Source organism: Podarcis melisellensis (assembly GCF_964234715.1).
Source record: "Podarcis melisellensis genome assembly, chromosome: 2".
Taxonomy (NCBI): domain Eukaryota; kingdom Metazoa; phylum Chordata; class Lepidosauria; order Squamata; family Lacertidae; genus Podarcis; species Podarcis melisellensis.
Window position 1 is genome coordinate 5,766,772 of NC_138529.1, and position 23,092 is coordinate 5,789,863.

The following is a 23,092-nucleotide window of genomic DNA, read 5'->3' on the forward strand; positions in this document are numbered from 1 at the left end:
CCTTGGGCTACAAATGACAAAACAGCATATATGTGGGTGAGAAGGAACTCCTTGTGGGCTAGTAACTTACTGATGGGTTAATTTTGATTGCTGAGAGGTGGTAGATGGGTTCCTTGGAAGTCATTGGTGCACGGGCTGAGTTAGGATGTGGGTTCTCTTCTTCTGACTAATCCTGTACAGCTGCCATTGGTGTATTACAAAAGAGTGTATGGTGCCACTAAGTGTGAACTTCAGGTGCGCCACATCATATATGAGGTCTGGCAGATAAACTCAGAATGCAGTCCTGACTGGTTAGCAGCTTGCATGTACTGGCTGCAGGCCTGTCTTGTTCAATGGTAAACTGATAAAGTGATTTGTAACAGTACTTTTATCCCTATCTCTGAATGAGCAGAATAGCATTGTCCGAGGATACTAACTGGGACAGATGGAATTTTAGTTAGCATGCTTATGTGTACTGGCGTAGGAAGCATGTTCAGTCCCCTCCTGTGAAGCAAGGTCAAATACAAGGTCAAATACACATCTAAAGATAAGATGCAGTTTAATCTTTTGTACACCACTTTGGAAATAATAATAATAATAATAATAAAAATAAATAAATAAATGATCTATAACACAGGTGTTTGCTGTTTGGTCACTTTCCAGTGGCTTGAGCAAGTAAGGCAAGCCACATGTTACAGGGTTCAGCAATGCAGAACCAAGTCAGTGGGACTTCCTTTGTGCCGTAGAAAGGTTCTTAACTGACCAATGGACAATTGAGCCATGAATTTCACACTACAGGTAGTGTTATGAGACCTCCTTAAATTGGACCATGGTGGGCACAGGAGAGCAGGACTCCGTGTTCTAGAGCAGGTGTGGGGAACCTTTGGACCGATGGATATTGATGAACTACAACTCCCAACACCCCTTCCCATTGGTCATGCTTGCTGGGACTGGTGGGAGTTGTAGTTCATCAACATCTGGAGGGCCCAAGGTTTCTCACACCTGTCCTAGAGGTATGAAGTGCTTTGCCAGCCTTCCTGCTGTATTAGAGAATCATCAGCAGAAGGTGTAGATGCAGTTGGCAAGCCCAAGACAAACACTGGTCTGCTAATTGTTCATGGACTGACTGCCAAGTTTTCCTTGATGTGATTTTTTGGGTGTGTGCCCTATGAAGGTTGAGGATGTCCCTCCTTCATGTGTTTCTTCTCTTCCTCGCCTCAGGATAGCTCAGGACATTTTCCAGAAGCTACTGGAGCGCAATTACCTTCTGACAGAGACAGTGGATCAGCTGAAGTGTGAGAACTGTTCACGGTTCCTGGCTGACCGCTTTGTGGAAGGCATCTGCCCCTTCTGCAACTATGAAGAGGCCCGCGGGGACCAGTGCGACAAATGTGGCAAACTGATCAATGCCACTGAACTTAAGGTACTGCCACCCATATGGTCCTGGGAACCTACATACTGTCCTGGGAACCTACATACATACATGATTTGCATAGGAAAATTAATGGTAGTGGAGGAAATAGCATAGATCCATGTGAAGAACAAACATAGTTTCCCCAAATCGCTGTTCCCTGGAAAACAATTCATTGATTAAAATGTGGGCTTGTCAGTCAAAACAAGGGAAGGTGCAGCCAATAATAACTTTCCAACACACAAGAATTTGCATGTGTGGCGGTCCTTCATATGCGCTTGGTACTACTTCCTGCATGTTGTTTACTTGCTGGGCTTAATGTCAAGCATACCATGGCCTTGTCTTCTTTCTATCCTGGCAGAAACCAGTTTGCAAAGTCTGCCAGGCGACCCCTGTGGTGAAATCCTCCCAGCACCTGTTCCTGGACCTGCCCAAGGTGAGTCTCTCTTGTTTTACTAGTGTCTTTAAAGGACAGTACGATGTACATGTGATGTACAGTTTGCTTAGTGTTGTTAGCAATCATAATGAGCCCTAGATCTTATGACATTACACCCAGGATCCCCATTCACAGTCTCTGATCTTCTCACCCTTAGCTAGAAGAGAGCCTGGAAAAGTGGCTGGCTGTCTCTCAGTCCACTGGGGACTGGACCCCCAATGCAAGATATATCAGCCGTTCCTGGATCCGTGATGGGCTCAAGCCACGGTGCATTACTCGAGACCTGAAGTGGGGCACGCCAGTCCCTTTGGATGACTTCCGTGACAAGGTGAGTGATGGGGTAAAGACCCAGGGGACCAGTGCTTAATCCTTTCATGGTCTTGCTGAGTGCTTGTTCTTATTCTGTGGTCCAAGGCTTTTTCTTTTTGAGGGACACCATAGGAAAGACAGTACAATTTCAGCAGGATGGATCAGGGCATTGGGAGTTCTAGCAGGTAGGGAGTCTAGAGGCAAAACGACTTAGTGTCAGTGGTGCCTGGAGAAAAAGGAGGGCATTGTAAAAGGAGCCCAGAAAGTTGTCTGAGTTGTGTCTGTCTGTTTTCTGAACATCAAAAATAAACTTCTCAATTGTATTATTCATTTGCCAGTCAATCAAATGCTTTTTAATTCCAATCAAATTTATTCATACTTTGACTAAAACTCGTCGTTTTGCTAATTAACCAGAACTTATGCCTGTAGTTTAATTATTGATTCAACCCTTGAAACCTATGGTACAGCTCCAGAATGGTCAAGTGTTGTTGATTCATTTAAGCATGGGCACAATACCTACAGTTCACCACTGAAGAATCAGCAGCCACTCTCCACATAATTGGCATTGTCTTAAAGGTTTGAGCTGTGGCCTGCCCTGTTTTAGAAATTAAGCAACAGTATGGCCTTCCATACTTCAAAAATAAGGATTGAAAATATGTGTATGAGCAGATGTGTCAAATTTCAAGTGAAATGTTGGTCAGGAAAAGTCAAAGGCAGGATGTTACTGGAAGACTAGCCACTCCGGTCTCTGAAAGTGCTCCCTTGCCTGCCTTCTGTGAACCATCCCCTCATGTATTGCCCCCCCCTTCTCTCTCCATAGGTGTTCTACGTCTGGTTTGATGCCCCCATTGGCTACCTGTCCATTGCAGCCAATTACACTGACCAATGGGAGAAATGGTGGAAGAACCCAGAACAGGTGATGAGCTTGTTAGTTTTGCACACTTGCCACTGTGGCTTGGTCTCTTTCACAGAAGGAATAAGACCGAGAGCTCCCTTCCAGATAAGCTCATTTTATGTAAAGGGTGTACAGTAGTTTTCTCGTGTGTGTCTTCAGTCTAGAATCCAGGCAGATGTTCTGTCTGATGGTGTATCAAAGCACTGGAGATGGGGTGGGAGCATGTGTAGGACCCAGGGTGCCTGTACACCCATGTGATTATCCCATCCTCAGGGGCATGTGTGCTTCTGTAACACCCCTCCAAACAAATGCCCTTTATACTAGTCAGCCATTTGGGGCAGCAAAGAGTGAGGGGGTTGTGTGACTTAACCATGCAGTCCACCTCTTGTTTCTTCTCAGGTTCAGCTTTATAACTTCATGGCCAAGGACAACGTCCCCTTCCATAGTGTTGTGTTTCCCTGTTCGTTGCTGGGTACTGGGGATCGATACACGCTCGTCAACCATCTTATTGCAACAGGTACTCTGTGTGTGAGAGTTGGCCCCACCTGCCGCTCGTTCATTTCCAAACCCTGCTGGTTTAAGCTAGACTATGTCACAAAAAAGGTTGCATCTTATGTGGCCTGGAAGCTGTAGTGGAGCTATTGAAGTGGGATTTGAGCCAACCTTTAAAACTCCCTAAGAACATGAGCCCTGCTGGTTGATGCCAAAGGCAGTGGCAAAGCAGATCCCTATGGGAAGCCCGCAAGTAGGACTCCTGAGTCCAACAGTGCTGCGCCCATTTCCTGATATTCAGAGGCATATTCAGAGGTGAGGTAGGGACTTCCCCTGCACACAGAGATTGAGCTGACAAGACCAATGATGGGTCCCGTGGTCAAGAAGGCAGTTTCTGCACGTGCTGTAGAGGGAAGTGAGCGACAGGTGGGGCTCTTCAGTTTGAGAAGGTAGCCCACCTAGAAGGACAATTCTGATCCTAAACCTCCGCTGATTTGCGGGATCTCTTTGGGAGAAGAAAGGACTGAGGAGTGGAGGCCCTAAGATGGTTGGGTGGTTCCTTGGACGCCTCCTTCCAGCAGCTCCTGCAGCCAAGCTGGTGCCAAACGCATTGCTCTGCTTTCCTTTGGACTACAGTGGTGCCTCGCAAGACGAAATTAATTCGTTCTGCAAGTTTTTTCTTCTTGCGAGTTTTTCGTCTTGCGAAGCACGGTTTCCCATAGGAATGCATTGAAAATCAATCAATGCGTTCCTATGGAGACCGTCCGGGGACAGGGGAGAAGCGCCACGCGCCTTCCCCTCTATCCCTGGACCTGTTTTAAAGCAAGGGGCAGCGGGGAGAATCTTCTCCCCGTTGCCTGCCCCGCAATCTCCGGGGACAGAGGGGAAGGTGCACGCCTTCTCCTCTGTCCCCGGACCTGATTTAAAGCAAGGGAAGGGGCAGCGGGGAGAATCGCTTCTCTCCGTTGCCGCCCCTTGTCCCCTCTTTTGAAGCAAGGGGCGGAGGGGAGAAGATCGCTTCTCCCCGTTGCTGCCCCTTGGTTCAAAAGGGGTCCGGGGACAGCGGGGAAGACGCGCTGCACTTCCCTGCTATCCCCGGAGCTTGCGGGGCAAGCTTCGTTTTGCGAAGCAAGCCCATAGGGAAATGCGTCTTGCGAAGCGGCTAAGAAAATGAAAAACTCCTTCGTCTAGCAAGTTTTTCGTCTTCCGAGGCATTTGTCTTGCGGGGTACCACTGTACGTTAGTGGGGTTTTGTTGTCTGAGCAACCCAGGACCTCCATAAACACTGCCCAGGCTTGTGCTCCAGGGAGGTCTTGGGTTCTGCTACCACAGCCGTTTGACTTTGCCCCTGGAGGCACACTCCATTGTCGCTTAAGACAGACAGATGACGATGCCAACCAACTGCCTCCACACTGGAAGGAGAGCATAGACATATTGGCTAGTAGTCATTGAGAACCTTATCCTCTTTTAAAGCCATCACTTGATCTTCCTTTCTGCAGAGTACTTGAACTACGAGGATGGCAAATTCTCCAAGAGTCGTGGTGTGGGGGTCTTTGGAGATATGGCCAAAGACACGGGCATCCCTGCAGACATCTGGCGCTTCTACTTGCTCTACTTGCGGCCTGAGAGCCAGGATAGTGCCTTCTCCTGGAATGATCTCATGCTTAAAAACAATTCAGAGCTTCTCAACACCCTTGGCAACTTCATCAACAGGTAATGGGGTGAGGAGGGAAAGAGTCATTCAAATCCACAGTGAAACTAGAACATGGCAGCCTGGTGGTGGTGGTGGTTGAGAGGAACAGGATTACAAATGTATGTCAGATAGTTCATATAAAGAAAAGGAAAGCAGGTAATTTACCCAACACATGGTTTGTTCAGTGGATTTGTACTTATGTAATGGATACAGGTCTGTTCCCATCCCTGGTTGGGAGATGCTGCTTTGTACATAGCCTGCAAACTCCTATTTTTGTTGTATCCAGTTAGAAATTTTAAGTGATCTGCCTGTTCATTAGCCATACATTTATTGCATGCAAATCATTGGCTTCACAGCAATCAAAAAGCAATACAACCATCAAATCATTACAGTTAGTCTGGTTTTCTGTAAAATAAAATGACTATGCCAGAACTTTAGGATTTAATGGCTTACAATAAAATTTGTCCCTCATCCCTCTCTCCTCTCTCTCTCAGAGCCGGGTCCTTTGTGTGCAAATTCTTTGGGGGACACGTCCCCACCATGGAGCTGAGTCAGGATGACAAAAGTCTGTTGGTTCACATCACTCTGGAGCTGCGCCAGTACAACCAGTTGTTGGAGAAGGTCAAGTACGTCCTTAGGACCTGGCATGTGCCATTAGCCTGAGGGCCTGGTTCCATCCCTTGTTTAGACAAGTACTGAAAAGGGCAGCAGAATGTTGGCTAAGGAGATCATCTCCAGATTGGCTCTGAACATGTGAATTAGTTATATCTATATCTGTCTCTCTCATGAGCATGTGCAGATATCCTTTTCATTAACTGCAAGTAAATGCTTGTGGAACAAATCTTCACTTCCAGAGTTCTACTCGCATTGTGTTAGACGCTTATTTCTGGTTATGAATCTGTGTGTGCTTTTTATCCTATGCCTTTTTGAGAGGCAAATCTGACATGCTAAGATTAAGGTAGAGATAAAGCAATGAAAAAGCAGGCTCTGGCACCCTTGCAAATAACTTGACAAAATTTGATAACCTGCAAGGTGTTTTACTAGTCTGCTTGTCCGGATGGATCTGTGTTAGTATTTTGTGGTAGTCTGAGGGTTTGAAAAATGGGGTGGTGGGGAACCAACAGCTGATTTACAAAATAATAATAATAATCTGCATGGTTGCCTGGAGGTTGTTGTTAAGTTGCCCCAGGTATAAGGCAAGTGGTTATTTATGAGCCCTGGTCCCTTCTAGCAGCTAGGGCGAAGAGGAGACTGCTACATTTTCTTCTTCCCTGGTTTGGCTCCTCCTACAAATTTTCTGTTTTTCTCCTGCAGGATCCGTGATGCCCTGCGCAGTATCCTAAACATTGCTCGCCTTGGCAACCAGTATCTCCAGGTCAATGAACCCTGGAAACGGATCAAGGGCAGCGAGGCTGAGAAGTGAGTCTCTGCTTCAAGGAAAAGGCTGTTTTCTGACGGTGCCCTCTAGTCAGACCAGCCAACTAAGCAGAACAATGTTTCCCCCTTTGCTCTGAGCTAGCTACCAGTGCTTTATTTTGGGAGGCGTGTTTTAGCTCTGGTATATAGACGGCCATCTCCTCTTCTTGGCTTCTCTCCTTCCTCCCACAGGGAGGAAGCATCATTTAATCTTCTTAGGAAAATTAACAAGCATCATTTCATCTTCCTAGGAAGCAAGCAAGCACAGTGATAGGGGTAGCTGTCAACATTGCATCCTTGCTATCTGTTATCCTGCAACCCTACATGCCCAGTGTGAGTGCTGCAATCCAAGAACAGCTGTGCATTCCTGCTGACTACAACGTGGTGACCAACGACTTTGTCTGCACCTTGCCTGCTGGGCATCAGATTGGCACGGTAAGTGCCGGGGAGAGAAGGCTATAGAGCTTGTGCCAGAACTGTGGCTAAAGTCTTTTCTAAGCTATGACCGAGGTCCAGTTGTCTCCAATGGCAGATAAGATGGTAAACCTGTTTCTTGACTGTACCTCTTCAGGCTTGTATAGCAGAATGGTCCTCCATTAAAAATAAGATATAATCCCAGCACTTAAATAGCTAGCGTGTTTGGGAGAAAGATCACTGAGTTGGGAGCTAAAAGGAATACCACTCCTGTAATGGGCTTTGTGTGGGGCCGTCCTGGTATCTGGTCCAGAAGCTGCAGCTGGAATGCAGCAGCCAAACTGCTCATGTTAACATGCTGCCCTGCTGTATGTTACCTCTCCCTTGGGAGGTTTTGGCCTCTCCTTCCTTGGAGAGTTTTAAGCAGAGGTTGGGTGGCCATCTGTCATGGCTGCTTTAGCTGAGATTCCTGCATATTTAAAAAGAGATGATAGTAAAACTAACCTACAAGCAGGGTAATTTCTTGAGCAACAGGTAACAGCAATAAAGGAATTGAAAGGAGAAAAATAGGGTTGGAAAATTAACAGATATCAGGAAAGTAAGGTACATCTAGAATGCTATGGTGCTTTGGGTTGGGAAGTATGTAAAGAAATTTTGTATGATGGAAAGTGTATGATGTATAAATAGAAAAATGGAAAATATATCAATAAAAATTAAAAGAGGAAAGGAAAAAGTTATTGTTCCTCACTTGAAGTTTTTTGAAAGTTACATAATATAACACAAATAGAAATCATTAAGAGTGCATCTATTGACTATGTGATAATTTTGTAAAATGGATTGTAACAGAAATGAATAAGAACCATCGGGACCAGCACATGGGAAACCTCTTAACGATATTGCATTAATTTGGAATTAATTTGTGTAATGGGGTTAAAATTGGAAAATCAATAAACATAATTGGCAACAAAGAAACGAAACTGACGTTCTTCTTTGACATCCTCCTACTTACTTCTAACCGTTACGACTTACATAGCTACAAAATTTTCTCTGCAAACATAGGGACTAGATGCTTAGACGTGTTTCTTGGGATGCCCAGTGCTCTGAAAGTAATCATATAGAATACACATAACACGTGCATGGGACAAGTTCACAAAGGATTCTGTGGACCCACCTGTCTCCTTAATTTCCCACCAGGTGACACCTCTATTCCAGAAGCTGGAGACAGAACAAATTGAAAACCTGCGGAAACGCTTTGGTGGTGGCCAGGTAAGGAAAAGCAGCTGAGCCAATGGATGTAGAGCTCCACTGGGAGAACCTCATGCAATGAGTGGGCAGAGTAAGTGTTTAGTTAAAATACAAAGGGGGAGTTATAGGAGCTCAGAGAAAACTGAATGGGACTGTGAAGAGCCTCTGCTTTCGGGCTTGAGTGGGGGGAAAGGAACTGATTAAGAAGAGGGCACTTCGACGTGCATTGCTCAAGAACTGCTAGGTGAGCTTGACTGCATTCCTCATAATGTTGCCACAGCATAAACATCTTTCCTCAGCTTGTAAACACTCCAGTTCTGCCTACCTGATTCATGATGATGAACTGTTTTCAAAGCAACTGACAAATGCTGTCAGAAATTGTGCCCGATGCACATCTGTGGATAGTTCCACATTCTTGGAGCCACCACGAGAAAGGCCCTCTCGTGATACCCCCATACCTTGCTGGGACTCTGAGAGTAGCAGAATGGCCAGAGGATTAACTGGAAAGCTACTGAAGAAGCACATCCATTTTACAAGTTAGTAAAACTGCCACAGCGGGTGGCACTGTTGGTTAAACCGCAGAGCCTAGGGCTTGCTGATCAGAAGGTTGGCGGTTCGAATCCGTTACGGGTTGAGCTCCCGTTGCTCGGTCCCAGCTCCTGCCAGCCTAGCAGTTTAAAAGCACACCAAAGTGCAAGTAGATAAACAGGTACCACTCCAGCAGGAAGGCTAACGGCGTTTCTGTGCACTGCTCTGGTTCACCACATGACCCGGAAGCTGTACACTGGCTCCCTTGGCCAATAAAGCAAGATGAGTGCCACAACCGCAGAGTTGTCCGCGACTGGACCTAATGGTCAGGGGCCCCTTTACCCTTTTTTAGTGTATCCTGTACCCAGTAGCATATGTGGGGGGAGGTGCTTACCTGACCTGGCAGGCGAGTCATTGCTGCTTACTGGGAGGCAGGGAGGGTGGCATGATGCAAACACACTGGCAGGAGTACCAGATTAGCTCAGCTAATGTAGTTGCACCATGTCAACCTCTCTGCCACCTCACTCCTCCCAGTAAGCTGCAGCTACTTGCCTGCTGGGGGCCAGAAAAACACTTCTGCCCCCCTCTGTTCCAAACATTTCACAATTGCACTCTCTCAACACAGTAATTCCCAAACTGTGTATCAGAGCGACAGAATGAGAAAACTGCTTGTGTGCCTCAGGAAATGAATGAATTTGCTGAAAAGGCTCGTGGGAGCCCAAAGTACTCCTCTACAAAGGAGGTTGCCCCCAGCATCTCTGCCTGACTTGCTTCTTCTGACCACACCTCTTTCCAGTCAGCTTCTGCAAAAGGCAGGTCATTCTGCCCTGCATGAGGTGTGGGACTGGATCATTTAGGTTTGTTGGATGCATGGGCAAAGCAGAGTTGTCTTACCTCAAGGAAACCTGCCTGTCATATCTCTGCATGAGTCAGCAACTTCTACAAAGAAATGGATTTTTGTGAGGGTACCTCTTTCTACCCTTTCACACTCTGAAGGTAAAGAGTTGGGGAGACTCGTTCTGACATCTCCCATTTCGTTCTGCCTAAGTGACTGTTTCAGGGGAAACTGTTCCAGTGCTTTTCACCCTTTTCTGCCTCTCTCCCTTAATATTTTGCTTTGCACCTATGGCTTAGTTCCTAGGCTAGTCATCTACCCAGCATCCACAGCAGCCACCGAATGTGTCTTTTGGCTGGATGCAATTGGATTCTGCATCCCTAGCACTGGCAAGCATCTCTTGCCTCCCCCTTGGTGCTTTTATTTTTAGTGTGTATATAGAGCTCTAGGCTACTTGCAAAGTTCTTTCCTCTGCTGTGGCACCTAATTGCTTCTCTCTCTCTGCTCTTCATGGCTGTGGTATCGTATCCTTTTGTGCTTTTTCCAGTTTGAAGACTTCCCTCTGAATTTGAAGGTAAAACATGTTCTTCCTGCTCACCAGGAGTGGCTCTCCACTGATCTAACATTTGCACAAGGTTGACTATCCTCCAGTCAGACAAGCAATAGACATTGTCAGAATTCAAGGACACATTTCAACCCGGGAAAAGCCAGTGAGAAGGGTGGCAGGTGGAGAATTCTAGAGGGCCTGAGGCTCCCCACCACCTTCCCCTGTGTGCCCTCCAGATGTTTTGGACTACAGCTCAGCACTAGCCATTGGCTGTGCTGACCAGGGCTGCTGGGAGTTGTAGTGTGAAACAACTGGAGGGTGTCAAGTTGAGGAAAGGCAGTTCTCCAACTTTTGTATATATAACCTTTGCTCTCCAGTACATCCTTCACTTTTCCCCACCTTAAGGACAAGTTCAGTCAAATTACAAGGGACATTTTGTTTTCCATCATTTGAGTTCCACTCAGCACTCACTTCTGATTCAGATTTGACCCATCCACATGTGTGACAAGAATGTAAATTTCCTCTGTTGCTTAACCAAGGCCATCTGGCTTGAGAGGCAAAATGCATGGCATTTATCAAAGCAGTCAGGGTTGGATTACATGATTTCCTATTTACTGCCTCTAAGCCTGTTCATTGCTTATTTTCTGGGAACACTACCTAGAACAATGGGTATCCTTCATACCCTAGTGGGCAAAGGGGCACTGGGAGAAGATTGAGGGCTTATCAGCAGTGGTACCTTAATGAACATGCATGTATCCTGCATGTGTGTCTTCTCCCCCCCCCCCCCAAGAACAGTGCAGTTCACCTTTTCAAGCTTTTGTGACTCTTTGCCTGTGCCTGCCACTAACTGAGCTTCATCTGAGGCCTATACTAAAGCAGTTCTGCTTATCCTTGTCTCCTGGATGCTAAGCAGGTGAAGCCTGTTATACTGTCACTCATTTAGATTTATTTCTCTTGCCCCTCCCCTTCAAGCAAAAAGTTGTAAAAGGTGAGCAGGCAGTAGGAACAAAGGAGCTTCAGGAAGAAGTAGCCAAACAGGTAAGGTTGCACACTTTACTGTTAGTTTTTAATGTTTTTGTTTTTAATGAACCAATCAGCCCAACTGCACAGCTAGAACTACATGATTATCTCTTCAATGGCAAAGTAGCTGTGGCCAAGCAGTTGTAGCCTTGCAAAATAACTCAGCTTCTTGCCTACCCCAATGCCCTTCAGTTCCCATCAACCCTACTTGGGCTAGCCAAAAGGATGATGGGTGATATAGTTCAAAACATTTGGAGTGCACCAGGTTGGGGGAGGCTGCATTTTAAACATTTTTTAAAAATGGCTTGTGATGTGAACTATTTTTAAAATAGTTTCCTATCCCATGCAGTAACGAAGAGCACTGGCAACCAGCAAACACACATGGTTCACTTAGTCACAGAAAAGTGATATAATGGAGCAAGATTTGCTGACAGCTTTAGTCTGTGTTTACTGAGGCTTTATTCACAGCCTAATAGCTTTGTAAAATAGAGGCAGTGAATGGAAACTGCAGGTTAGGACACCCACTTTAATGTACCCACCATGTAAATAATGAACATGTTCTGCAGTTGTGCAGTTATCGCTTCTCGGCCTTTTAGCTAAGATCAAGCGTAGTATCTAGAGGCAGTGAAAGGTGTGGCTTGGGACAGGTGGAGAGAGCTCTAAGGGTCACAAAGTCCTAGAGGGCCACATTTCCTTGAAGTTCCCTCCAGAAAGAGTGAAGTTCCACTTAGAAACGAGGACTAGTATAAGCATCAAGCATGGGTTGCACTAGCTGAGAACCGCTTTCTGCAAAGCAATGCTGTTTAATTTGGTTTCTGTTTTCCTTAAGTATTACACTGGGGGGGGGGGGCGAGACACACCATCTTGCACTAGGCCTGGAAACAGGAGTACTTGTATCATGAGGGCAGAGAGGCAAGGCAAAAGCAACCTTTATAGAAAAGTTAAGGGGGCAGCCTGCGTTACTTGGGATGAGGGATGCAGTAAGGCTGACAGGACAATGCACTCTACAGAGCAGCATGTTGGCTGCAGGTCCCAACTACTGTAACTTGCAGTGTTTCAGGACTCTTGCCTTGCAGGCTTCACCCTGCTTCCTGTTTGTGCAAGAGTGCAATATTTTACCGCTCGTTTCTCTCTCTAGGATAACTACGTGCAGCAGCTGAAGGCTCAGAATGCTGAGAAGAAGCAGGTTGATGCTGCAGTCTCAAAATTAGCAGAACTACAGAAGCAGCTCAACTTGGCGGAGGGAAAAGCGAAAAAGAGAAAGTGAATTGTCAGGCAGGCAGCATCTCTTGCCCAGACACTTGGCTCGTTGTATTTCAGCAATGGGAGAGTTTCTCACTTTTTCACAACATTAAATTATTTTGCTGTGGCCCCTTTTCCTATTTTGTAATCCCATTAATGAAAAATTCAGAACCTTTGAAAGGTTTTGATTATATGGTGAGAAATAAATATTTTATTGGTTAAATACATACTGTACCTATAAATGCAAAAGCTATTATTGGAGTCATACATACATGCTTTTTCTCGCACATTTTTCTTCACAAGTGAAGTGGTGGTGGTTATGTTAAGAACACGCCTGGTTGGCAGAGGCAGTTTCATCCAAGATGGCTTTCCTCTGGAATATATAGCCTGGCACAGTCTAGATGCATGATCACCTTTTATATTTCAGTTCAGCAAGGCGGGCTCACTAAACCAGAGTAGAAATAAGCAATCTGAGTCCCCTGCAAGGTAATGTTGCAGAGTTAGTCTATGGAACAGCCCCGGCCTACCAGCTGATGGTAATGTTTACTCTGTTGTATAGGAAAGTGCTTGACACTTTCTTTTTTAACATGTTGTTTAAAGTCATAGATGCTAAAGCTGGGAGCAGTAAAGTATTGTTCTGTTTGGTCCATGGCAAGTGAGTCATCAGTACAGGAAGTAAGTTCTCCAGATCCATTAAGTCTTTAGGCTCACCATACGCTGGATAAGTGCTGCTCTTGTTGCTTCCACCTCTGCAGTCAAACGCTCTATTTCTTTCTGGAGGTGCTCATTGTGGGCCATCAGCTCAGCCACTCTGCGCTCATTCTCCTGCTCCCGCTCTCTGCCCCGCTGCCTCTTGCCTCCGTGGGGCTGTCCACCATGCTTCCTCTTCCGGCTAGTAGACACCCCCTCATCATCATCTGTCCCAGTCTGCACCGGGGAACTGTGGCTGGAGTCTGACTCAGCAGGTCCCGCAGGCTCCTCAGCTAGCAGTTCCAGGAGTTGAGCTGTGAGATCAGGGTCCAGCTCACAGTTTCCAACTGCTTCACTTCCACTGGGCTCCAAGGGATTGGAAGCATCCAGGTTCCACAGCAGAGCAGTAGTGTCAACACCATCAAACTCCTTCTGTAGGAAAATGGAAAGATGGTGAGAGCTACTATTTGCCTTCACCTTCTAAAGCCAGAGTGATCCCTAGCCTACAAAGACCAGGGTTCCTGGTCCATCTTCACTGGGGCAGCCTTGGACTTGTTGCTGCCTCACAAGGTTGTTATGATTAAAAAGTGGGGAAAGTCCCCTGAGCTCCTTGGAAGAAAGTATGAGAGATACAAATGGGATTAGGTATGCATGCAACCAAATATGCACATTTGGTTTACTTTTGTCTACAGAAAGCAGTTTCTAAGCTATAATAGAAGCTACAGTGCACACCTAAGAGCACAGAAAGAGGTATATATTATCTAGGGAAGCCAGTCTATAGGCAACCCCCCCCAAAAAAAAACCCCACTAATGGGCATGTGAAAGGTGAATGACACAGCATAAAAGATAAGGCTTGACAGCCCATCCGTGTCATGTGGAGTTGTTGGTATTGGACACCCCCACCCCATCAATTCCTGAAATATCTACCTCTTCTGCATGACAGGATTTGCTCCAGTGTTTCTCTCTACCATCATTATGAATAGGCTATAGTGAAAACTATATAGCATGTTAAGATTATCAAATTTCTGCATAAGTGGTAAAACAGATGCTTGCCAGGTTCCCCAAATTTAAAGGTACCACACTAATTTTGTTTTTTCATGGGGTTTTTTTTAATGGTTTGGGAGGACAAGTGAAGCAAAATGTGATGCAGAGCCAATGGAAGTAGAATTAGAAAACTCTAAGAGGGAAATCTACCCACCTCTGGGATGCTGTACACAAGAGACATACAAGATGCTAGGAAAGTTGCTTTCCTCAGTTTTCTCACCTGCTCCTGTCCCCCTACTGGGGGGTCTGTCCTGCTGGTTACATCCAAGGAGAGCACCTCCTGCAAGTCCTCATACCAGGCCTCCAGCTCCCACGGGGGCACTGGGGTGCTCACAGAGAAGGGCAGTGATTCTGCCATCATGGTTCAGGTACAGCCAGCACTGTCTGAAAGAAAGGAGGATGGGGTGTGTGTCAAGAGACCTGGGCTAGCAATACAAATTCAAAAGTGCACAGGGAGGATGGATGGGTGTGCAGAGCCCCCAGACCCCACGGAGTTGTTCTAGGTCAATAGGAAAAGACAAGGAGCCCTGGAATTCATTACAAGGAGACCCCTATCCATTTGTTACCCAAAAAAGAAAAGAGCCCTGAAAATCTGTTTGTCATTGCTTTTTTATCCCACCATTCCTTGTATGCCACCTTGAGCTCCCTTGAGGTTCTCTCCCTGTCTCCCATTTTATCCAGGCATACCTTTTATCCCTGTGAATTAAGTCAGGCTGAGAGTGACTGGCCCAAGTAAGCTTCATGGCTGAATGGGGATTTGAGCTAGGGTCTCCCTGGTCCTTGATAATGAATGCCAGATAAAAAAGGGGCTATGCTATAGAAATGACTGGGTAGAGCATCTCCCCCATCCAGTTTCTGCCATTCAAACAGCACTAGCTTTCACATGGGAACAGGAAGCAAGAAGTGTGCCTCATTCTACCGGAAAGACAGCCTCCTATTCTGCACTGACAAGGAGGGTGGCTTGGCCTAACCACACTGGGAGATGTCTTAGAAAAAAATCTTATGCAAGCACAGCACAATTAAAGGCTTACAGGCCACCCAGAGTGCTGAGATGGATCATTACTACAGGATGGCTACTTTTGGTTCACACCTTTTAGTTATAGAGCTGAAAGACCACAAAAGGTGTCACCAATTTAGAAATGATGTTGCTATTAGCTGTTTGGAAGCTATTTCATATTGAGTGTTGATTGGGAATTCTAAGAAACCAAAAAAATAGTGCAGTTTTGAAAGGTTCAGTCTCATTTTGATTCCAAATGGTGTCCAAATGTATTCAAACATAGAATACCTTTCTCCTTTATCTCTGGAACCAACATGCAGAAATTTGGTGATGATATCTCAGGTGGTGTTTAAATGCATCATAACCATAAAAACCACTTTCCAAAAATATAGATGGGCTCAGGAGAGACACTGGAAGCTCAGCCATCTTAAAACACAACTTACCTACTTGACAAATAACTCCCTGAAGTACTCAGACCCATTTCAATTCAATAAATGTCGCTATTGGCTCAGTAATACTCCATTGTCTCTCAAAACAGACAGATGCCAACCAACAGTCTTGATATGCACGTGAAGCCAATGAAGCTTGTAGCCTACAATTACGATGTGGCTACCCTTCTATGGTGGGGAACCTGTAGTCCTCCATATGCAGCTCCCATTGTCATTGAACATCACTAGGCTAGCTGTGGCCGATAACATCTGAACAGGTTCCCCTTTTCTGCTATATGTACTTAAGAGGAAAACTCACTCAACAGTGGACTTGCTTCTGAGCAAATATCACACTGTACAAGTGCACCATCCTTGGTGTGTCCCTGAAGACTTCCACTGCCACATGTGCCTTACAGGGTTTATTAAGTTACTTTCCTGATTCAAAGGAATTTTTTAAAACTACTTTAGGAAACTGGTGTTTCTCTGCATGGCTGGCTACAGTGTGCACATCTCATATTCATGACCTTTCCTAGGGGCATAAGGTATCCTGCCCAGGGAGACCAGCACAGATGTTAACATCTCAGTACCTTTCACACTGGAAATTTCTCATGCTGGAAATAAGAGCTGAGTCACTGTCACAAGACAGTCTGTGAGTGCCAAGCCAAGCATTCCTGCAGCCGCAGATGTTAAGCCTTTCCTTTCTTTGTGGCCCTGGGGCAGGCTGGAACATGCCTTGAGTAGAAGTACCATTCTTCAGTTGCATTACTCTCTGACTTGGTGATTATAACACAGACTAGTCTAGAGGAAGGCAAGGGGGCACGTGGCTCTTCAGTTGCTGCTGAACTACAACTCCCATCATACCTTACTATTGGCCATGCTGGCTGGGGCTGATGGCAGGTAAAGAGACCATCATCACCTGGTGGTGAGGGGGCCCCTTGCCTGCTAGAGTGCAAGGCATGGATAACCTGCTGTGCAATGGAAGCCATACAAATTCTTTTCTAGAATCATGATGCACAGTTGCTTATTTGTTTATTTATGTTTGTGTCAGCTGCTTTTCTCCAGGAGACACAGCAGAAAACAGAAATGGTTTATCCCTTGCTCTGAGATATAATCATAGAATCACGAGATAACGCTGATTATGGTTCTATTTTACAGATTTGTCCCAGTGGAGGTAAAGCCTTGTTTTAAAGTAATACCTAACAAGACATTGTAAGGAATACTGTCTATATTAAGATGCAGTCCAGACACAGGTTCCAGGGCTATGGCCTGAAGTACAGAAACTGAAACTAAGCAAGGTGGAACCTAATTGATGCACAGATAGAATAATTCCCAAGACACAGCTAAATGCAACCTTGAGTTCCATCAAGGGAGAAAGTACCCTGCAAATATAGGGTTGTATCCAAAATCATGTGAGCGGACTCCTGTTCACAGAACTTCCTCTCCTTCAGCCACCCCCCTCTCAAAGCAAAACAAAAAACATTGCTCTGGTTCCCCCCTAAATCTTAAACTAGGATTTTATGGTTTCACTTATGGTAGACCTGGGATGACCAGAGCTGCATTCACATGAACAAAGGCCAGCCAACTCTGAATGTTCCTGCAATGGTTAAATAGGAACAAGTTACTTACTTGCATTGTTAGTTCCATGCACCCCATTCTCCCAATGCCAATTACATCCCACTGCATTTCTCTGCTTGGCTAAGCAGTACCTGTTTGCATCAATGCAGCTGCAGTCAGATACTGTGTCTGTCATAGAAACTGACAGGCTGTGACACCAACGCAATGAACGTTTACTCCGGAGGTTCAGCCCTACTTGAGTTCAACAGTCCTTACATCCAAGCAAAACAGGACAGCAGCCCCTTCATCCAAAGTCCAACATCTGTTGTCTAAACACACGGACTGCCCGAGTGCCGTACACCTCACTCTATGAAGTCTAAGTGCCTTTTTTGATTCATTGCAGAAATCAGAATAAATTATTCTTACCAGTTTTCAAGTGTGATGGTGTATTAGGATGCGATTTTTCATTCGAAGCTGTGGGAAAAAGAGGAGAGACTTATATTTTGACTACTGATGCCACCGCATAATGATCTGATCTTGTTCCATTTCCACTGCAGAGGTAGCAGAGAGAAATATACCCAGGCAACACCTATCACTTTAAGCTATGCAGCAAGGTGGAATGGCACTGTGGCACAGCCCTCTTTCAGATTGTTTCCATCAGTTCTTAAGACACTGTACTGTGCTTTGCTTCTATTTTCGAAGGGAGTGCCCATTGCTCTCACATGCTTGGAAACTATCTCCTTCCTTCTTCCAACCCCAGAGGCAAAATAAATTCAAGAAGTGATGCACTGCATTGATTGCTTTCAATAAAGTAGTCTACCTAAGGGTCTCTGAAGTCTCGGTGCTCTGAAATAACAGAACCTGGCAGAATTAGAGACTGTCAAATGCAGATAACCCATGACTTTCCCCTTGTAATGGTTGTGTTATTGGCTGCAGCTGATACTGTGACGTTCTATGCTCAGGCCCTTTTCAACACACAAAATTGAGGCTTTTAGATTTATCACTCCCTGTGCATCCATTGTGCAGCTGGGAGAACTATGAGAGAGAAATGTATTATGCTAGTATCCCACCCTTCCAAAAACCTGGCACAGCATACAATTATTTCCATTGCACAATAGGTGAGGCTGAGATAGTGACTGGCCAAAGGTCACCAAATGAACTTAAGAGATGAGCAGAGGTTTTGACACAGGTCCAACTGTATGGCACTGCTCAAGACCTTGGACGATCCAGGATATGGCCTCACAATTTTTTTAAACCTATGATTTGTAGAGAGACTACCTTTTGACAAAATGCAAAGGTCCTGAAATTAAGCTGCCTGAAAAACTGTTTTAAGAAAATTGTCAGAAGGCCACTTATCTCTCTGTACAGAGACTTTACCCCCTATTTCTTCTGCAAGGGTCCACTAGACAGATCAAAGGACACCCTGCACTGCCCTGAGTTGAAGAGCAAGGCAGCAACAGTGGCATGAACCCCATAGGAATGCAGCATGCACCAGGGATGCACCACAGGTTTTCATCAGCCCTGAGTGATGCAACAAACCAGAAGAGTTGGGGATCGAGGAACTGTTATGCAGCCTGTTGGGGGAGAAAAGGATCCCCAAGGAGCCATGCAAACAGGCATTTCAAGTCATCTGCATGCCCCAGCAGGCAGCTTTGCAGTCTTTTACAGGGGATACTGCTTGCATAAATGAGAACGGGGGCATCCTGCTTCCCTCTCCTCTGAGGCACCCCTAAATTCTCACAGAAGGCAGGTTTTGTTTTCTAAACCCACAGAACTGCTTGCAGTGAAAAAAGCTGCGCTCCAACATCTCTTGGCAGAAACCAACAGTACGTACAGCTGTCTGAAAGGATGTAGCCTCAAGAGCGGGCAGAGAGCCCATAATTCCAAGCTATTTTAGCACACAAAACAAGACCAATAAGTGTTTCCCTCTCCATGTTGGAAGTGAAGCGAACTAGGAAAATTTAGGGGGTTTATCCACCACCCAGTACAGCAGCTATCTTCTCCCTTCCATTAGCTCAGCAGATACACACTGAAATATATGAATGCCAGCAAAAGGCAATGAAAAAACGGTTCCCATCCCAGCAGAATTTTTGAAATAAAAAAGCTGTGCCCATGTTCCCTGAATTCATTGCTAAACTTGCAATTCCCTCAGTTGTATTTGGATTTTTGCTTAATGAGTTTTTTAATGGAGACACCCTTCTTTACACATCAGCACCCCTAGGAACCTCGAATATAGCCTCTTACATCTCTATTTTTTCATTCTCGCCGTTAAAGTAAGCAGGCCCGTCCATCGAGCTTTTTGCTCTCTCTGTGTGGAGAGCAGGGTTGGGGAGAAAGCAAAGGCTTAATGGTCGGGTCAGTTTTAGGGGCACCCAGTTAAAAGCAGAGTGCCTCCTACCTGCCTGTTTAGGGGACAGGGGGAGCCACGCGGACTGGGGGCGCAAACTCTGAATGAAGTCTGGGCGGGGGCTAGTTCCCCCCTTTCACTTCCCAGTTCTAGAAGCGCCTTAGCAACGCGGAGACCCCCTCCTCAAAAAGCCAGGCATATCTTTACTTGCGAAGCAGGGAGAAAGAATGGAAGCAAGCCGAAGATCCCCCTCCCCGTTTTGAACTCGCCCCCCCCCCCCGAGGACCCAGGCGCCCCTCGCACCTTCCTCCGCGGCCCCTTCTCTCCCGCGATCCGGTCCCCCAGCTGCTGGCTTCGGCTCATCCTCCCCTCGCGGCTCATTCTCTTCCTCGCTGCGCGGCTGCCGGCTTCCAACTGCCGAGCGCGTCCTCGGCTCAGGCTGGTCCTTCGAGCGCGGCCCCGCCCCCCGCCCCCGCATGACGCAACCCTTGCGCCACCCGCGGCCAATCGGCGGCGCCGGGCCCTGCCTCGGGCGGAGCGCGCCCGCCCAACCGCCGCCGCCCTTCCGCCGCGCCCCGCCTCCCCAAGGGCGGGTGGAGACTGCCGCGTCGCCCCCGGAAGTGACTCCTCCCTCCCGTCAGGGTCACGAGTCTGAAGGAGGTGAGTCATGCGGGGAGGGTGATGCAACGTCCTGGTAACCGGCGGGCGAGGCCGAGGCCCGAGCCGCGACCTTGGGCCTCTCACACCGGGCGCGCCTGGCTCCCTCACCCCGCCCGGCCACCCGCGAACTGACAGAGCGCCCTCAGAAGGGACTAGGCCCAGCTACGTCGAGGAGGCCGGGCGGGGGGGGGGGAGGGCCGGTGGGAAAGCCTCGTGACGTCACGCCCCGCCCTCCGCTCCGTTAAAGGGCCAGGCCTCCCCGGGGAAGGGAGCGGAAGCCTCGCACTGGCCCGTCTGCGGCCTTCCAGGCGGAGCGAGTCACGAGGGACAGCGGCAACGACGACAAAGCGCTGAGCAAAAAAAATCGCTGCTCGGTCAGAGAAGTCTGTTCACCGCGTCAGCTTTATGTAATAAATGCATATGTGCATGTGAATAAAAACAGGTTCTGGAATGGGGGGGAAACCACATTTCTTTGTTTTTAAGGTGGGTCACAGCAGGCGGCCATCTCAATGGGCATCTCCCTCCTGTGTGAGAAAGGAGGAGGAAGACCTTTTAAGGAGCTGAATTTCGCCCGTGTACTTGTAGTTCTATTAAAGATAAGAATTAACATTTTTTTTAAAAAAATATTACATGCAAAGATCTCAGGGCGGTTCATGGTATAAAAATACAGAATAAAACCACAAAGTGCCTAATAAGAACAAACCAATACCCCTACACACATCTAAAAAGATAAAGACCTGTTAAAACAGCCCAAGGCTTGGTTGAAAAAGAACGTTTTTGCCTGTGGACCAACTTTTTATCGTTCATATGTTTTTTCTTTACAAATTAATTTAGTTGAATAATGCATTGTTGCATTCCATAAAATAAATTTCTAAACATGCCTCCAGGAGGAGGAATCTCATAAGAGGTAAAGAGAGGAGGTAGCTTAAGTGCAGCCCAGCTCTATAACAGTTTGATTTGCTTCCATGTAATGTGTTTTAAGATTTCAAATGACAAATTGTCAGACTACTTATGAGTATGTGTACACCACATTAAGAGTATCCCATCCTGGTTACAGAGGTGGTGATGGTCTGGAAAGAGAAACATAAAACAGGAACATTTAGCAACTGCCTCACTTCTCCCCCCACAAAATGGGTTCAGGATAAAGAGTTCCTCCATAATTGGTCCTGGTGTGACAGTTAAGGCTACTTAACATAAGTAGCTGTCAGACTTGCTATTTTAAGTCATACAATAAACTCCCATTGCTTTCAGTATCCATGCTTACTATTTTACTTAAAAATTGGCTGAAACAATATACCAGATGCCAGTCCTAAATCTTTTATAAGGGTTTCATGAAAATGAATGTAATTTTCAAGCAAAACACCAAAATGGGAGTGCTACTTGCATTTCTTAAACAGGACTGAACATTTAAATAAGAGGAGTTAGAATTGCTTTTGAAGGTCACCTTCAGTAGACATGCAATGTTGATATTGTTGATCTCCCTGTTGTATTTCATGCAGTTCCTGAGCTTTCATGACCAGTTACTGCTGTTGTCAAATGTCTTCAATGAATCCTTTGTTCATCTACTTGTCTGCCACGGAACACCTCTCTGTCTTCCCTGAAACTCCTGCATGTTGTGGAAGGGCCACTCTAGTCTGCATACTCTGTGTGCAGTATGTGCTAGCCAGGCTTTGTGAGCTAGGCCCATGCAAACTAAGAGTACATGGTCAAACATGCCCAATGCAACTTTGCAGAGGACGATTGGTTGTGAGTAAACGGGCAGGCAAAACTGACTTGGAAGTAGCCTTCCCTCCATTACCGATCTCACTGAGGACTTCACATAAACTACACAAACAGTGTTCTGCTGAACATAATTTGACAACCTCTGCTCTGTGTCATTTAAAACCTACACAGATTTAAACCAAAGAGTCAAATTCAAAGCCAGATTCAAATACTGGAGGTATGTGTGCCAAACTGGGCCTTTGACCTGGGTGAAATAAAGCCTAGTTTTTCCCCTGGCTAATGGTTTAATAACATAAAGCATCCTTTAGTCTACTATAGTCTACTAATAATTGCCCCCACCTTTTCCAGCTCCATTGTTCTGCTTGGATTCCATTGGAAGCAGGTCCATTGAAATGAGATGCACCAATTTGTGACTTCATTATGGCAGATCTCTGGGTCACTCAAACTAGCTGTGTCTGCTGTAGTGAACCATCCATAGATTTGACTCAAATAAGCCTTTTGAATGTGGGAGTTGCATGGGAGTCCTTCATGCAAAGTAGATTCAACTCCAACATGAGACTTGTTCTGATTAGAATCACACTGGGAGTTTGTGGCAGGATGGGACTGGACATAGATGATTTATTGGGCCTCATTAAACTGATTTCCTGCTATACCACCAAACATGACTCAGATGTTGCCAGCTTGGGCCCCCTGAACCATAACTGCAGGTTTCTCTCCATTTACTAATGCAGCTGTTCTCATACAACTCCCTGCTTATCCCATAAATTTTGTGCCCTGCAAGTGTCCCAAACCCCAGTGTCCACTTCCTGCACCCTTTCAATCCCTGACTAATGCTATGGCTTTCATAAGCTGCATGTGTAACACTTAGATTTCCTCTTCAGTGCTTTAATATTTAAGACCCAACAGGGTTATGTGAGTACCAACCAGTACCAGCCTTTCATCACCTCTGCCATATAAACCAGCTTGTTCCTTACTTTTCTAAGCTAACCATACCTTGTTTATAGTCATAAGCACTACCACACACAAGGATCACTGACACAAGGAGTGCCAAGGACCATTAATTTACAGGGACAGGGAACCTGTGGCCCTCCTAGGTTTTTGGACTCCAGCTCACATCACCCCTGACCATTAGCCTCATTGCCTGGAGTTCAACAACATCTAAGGGTCACAATTTCCCCACCCCTGGTC

At 46.2% G+C, this 23,092-nt stretch overlaps 2 protein-coding genes across 4 annotated transcripts in view; one reads left to right on the forward strand and one right to left on the reverse strand.

Moving 5' to 3' along the window:
* MARS1 (methionyl-tRNA synthetase 1) overlaps positions 1-12,689 on the forward strand; it is a 25,616-nt gene extending 12,927 nt beyond the window's left edge. The window contains exons 10-22 of one of the 2 annotated variants that reach the window (XM_081900720.1): positions 1,201-1,402; positions 1,752-1,826; positions 1,984-2,154; positions 2,956-3,051; positions 3,430-3,547; positions 5,022-5,235; positions 5,710-5,841; positions 6,530-6,634; positions 6,883-7,066; positions 8,240-8,311; positions 10,201-10,227; positions 11,173-11,238; positions 12,359-12,689. In XM_081900720.1, coding sequence (XP_081756846.1) covers positions 1,201-1,402; positions 1,752-1,826; positions 1,984-2,154; positions 2,956-3,051; positions 3,430-3,547; positions 5,022-5,235; positions 5,710-5,841; positions 6,530-6,634; positions 6,883-7,066; positions 8,240-8,311; positions 10,201-10,227; positions 11,173-11,238; positions 12,359-12,487 — 1,591 coding nt within the window. In that variant the 3' untranslated portion in view covers positions 12,488-12,689. The remainder of the gene's footprint in view (positions 1-1,200; positions 1,403-1,751; positions 1,827-1,983; positions 2,155-2,955; positions 3,052-3,429; positions 3,548-5,021; positions 5,236-5,709; positions 5,842-6,529; positions 6,635-6,882; positions 7,067-8,239; positions 8,312-10,200; positions 10,228-11,172; positions 11,239-12,358) is intronic. The other variant, XM_081900721.1, reaches the window with a different exon arrangement.
* DDIT3 (DNA damage inducible transcript 3) lies at positions 12,644-19,981 on the reverse strand. Of its 2 annotated transcripts, none has more exons than XM_081900780.1 (4): positions 19,826-19,981; positions 17,602-17,649; positions 14,417-14,580; positions 12,644-13,581 (listed from the first exon to the last, which is right to left on the reverse strand). In XM_081900780.1, the coding sequence occupies exons 3-4, from the start codon at positions 14,555-14,557 to the stop codon at positions 13,156-13,158; spliced, it is 567 nt and encodes a 188-aa protein (XP_081756906.1). In that variant the 5' UTR covers positions 14,558-14,580; positions 17,602-17,649; positions 19,826-19,981; the 3' UTR covers positions 12,644-13,155. The 2 variants fall into 2 exon arrangements, with proteins under 2 accessions (XP_081756906.1, XP_081756905.1); XM_081900779.1 differs by having other exon boundaries at positions 12,644-13,584.
* Positions 19,982-23,092: the final 3,111 nt, after the last annotated feature.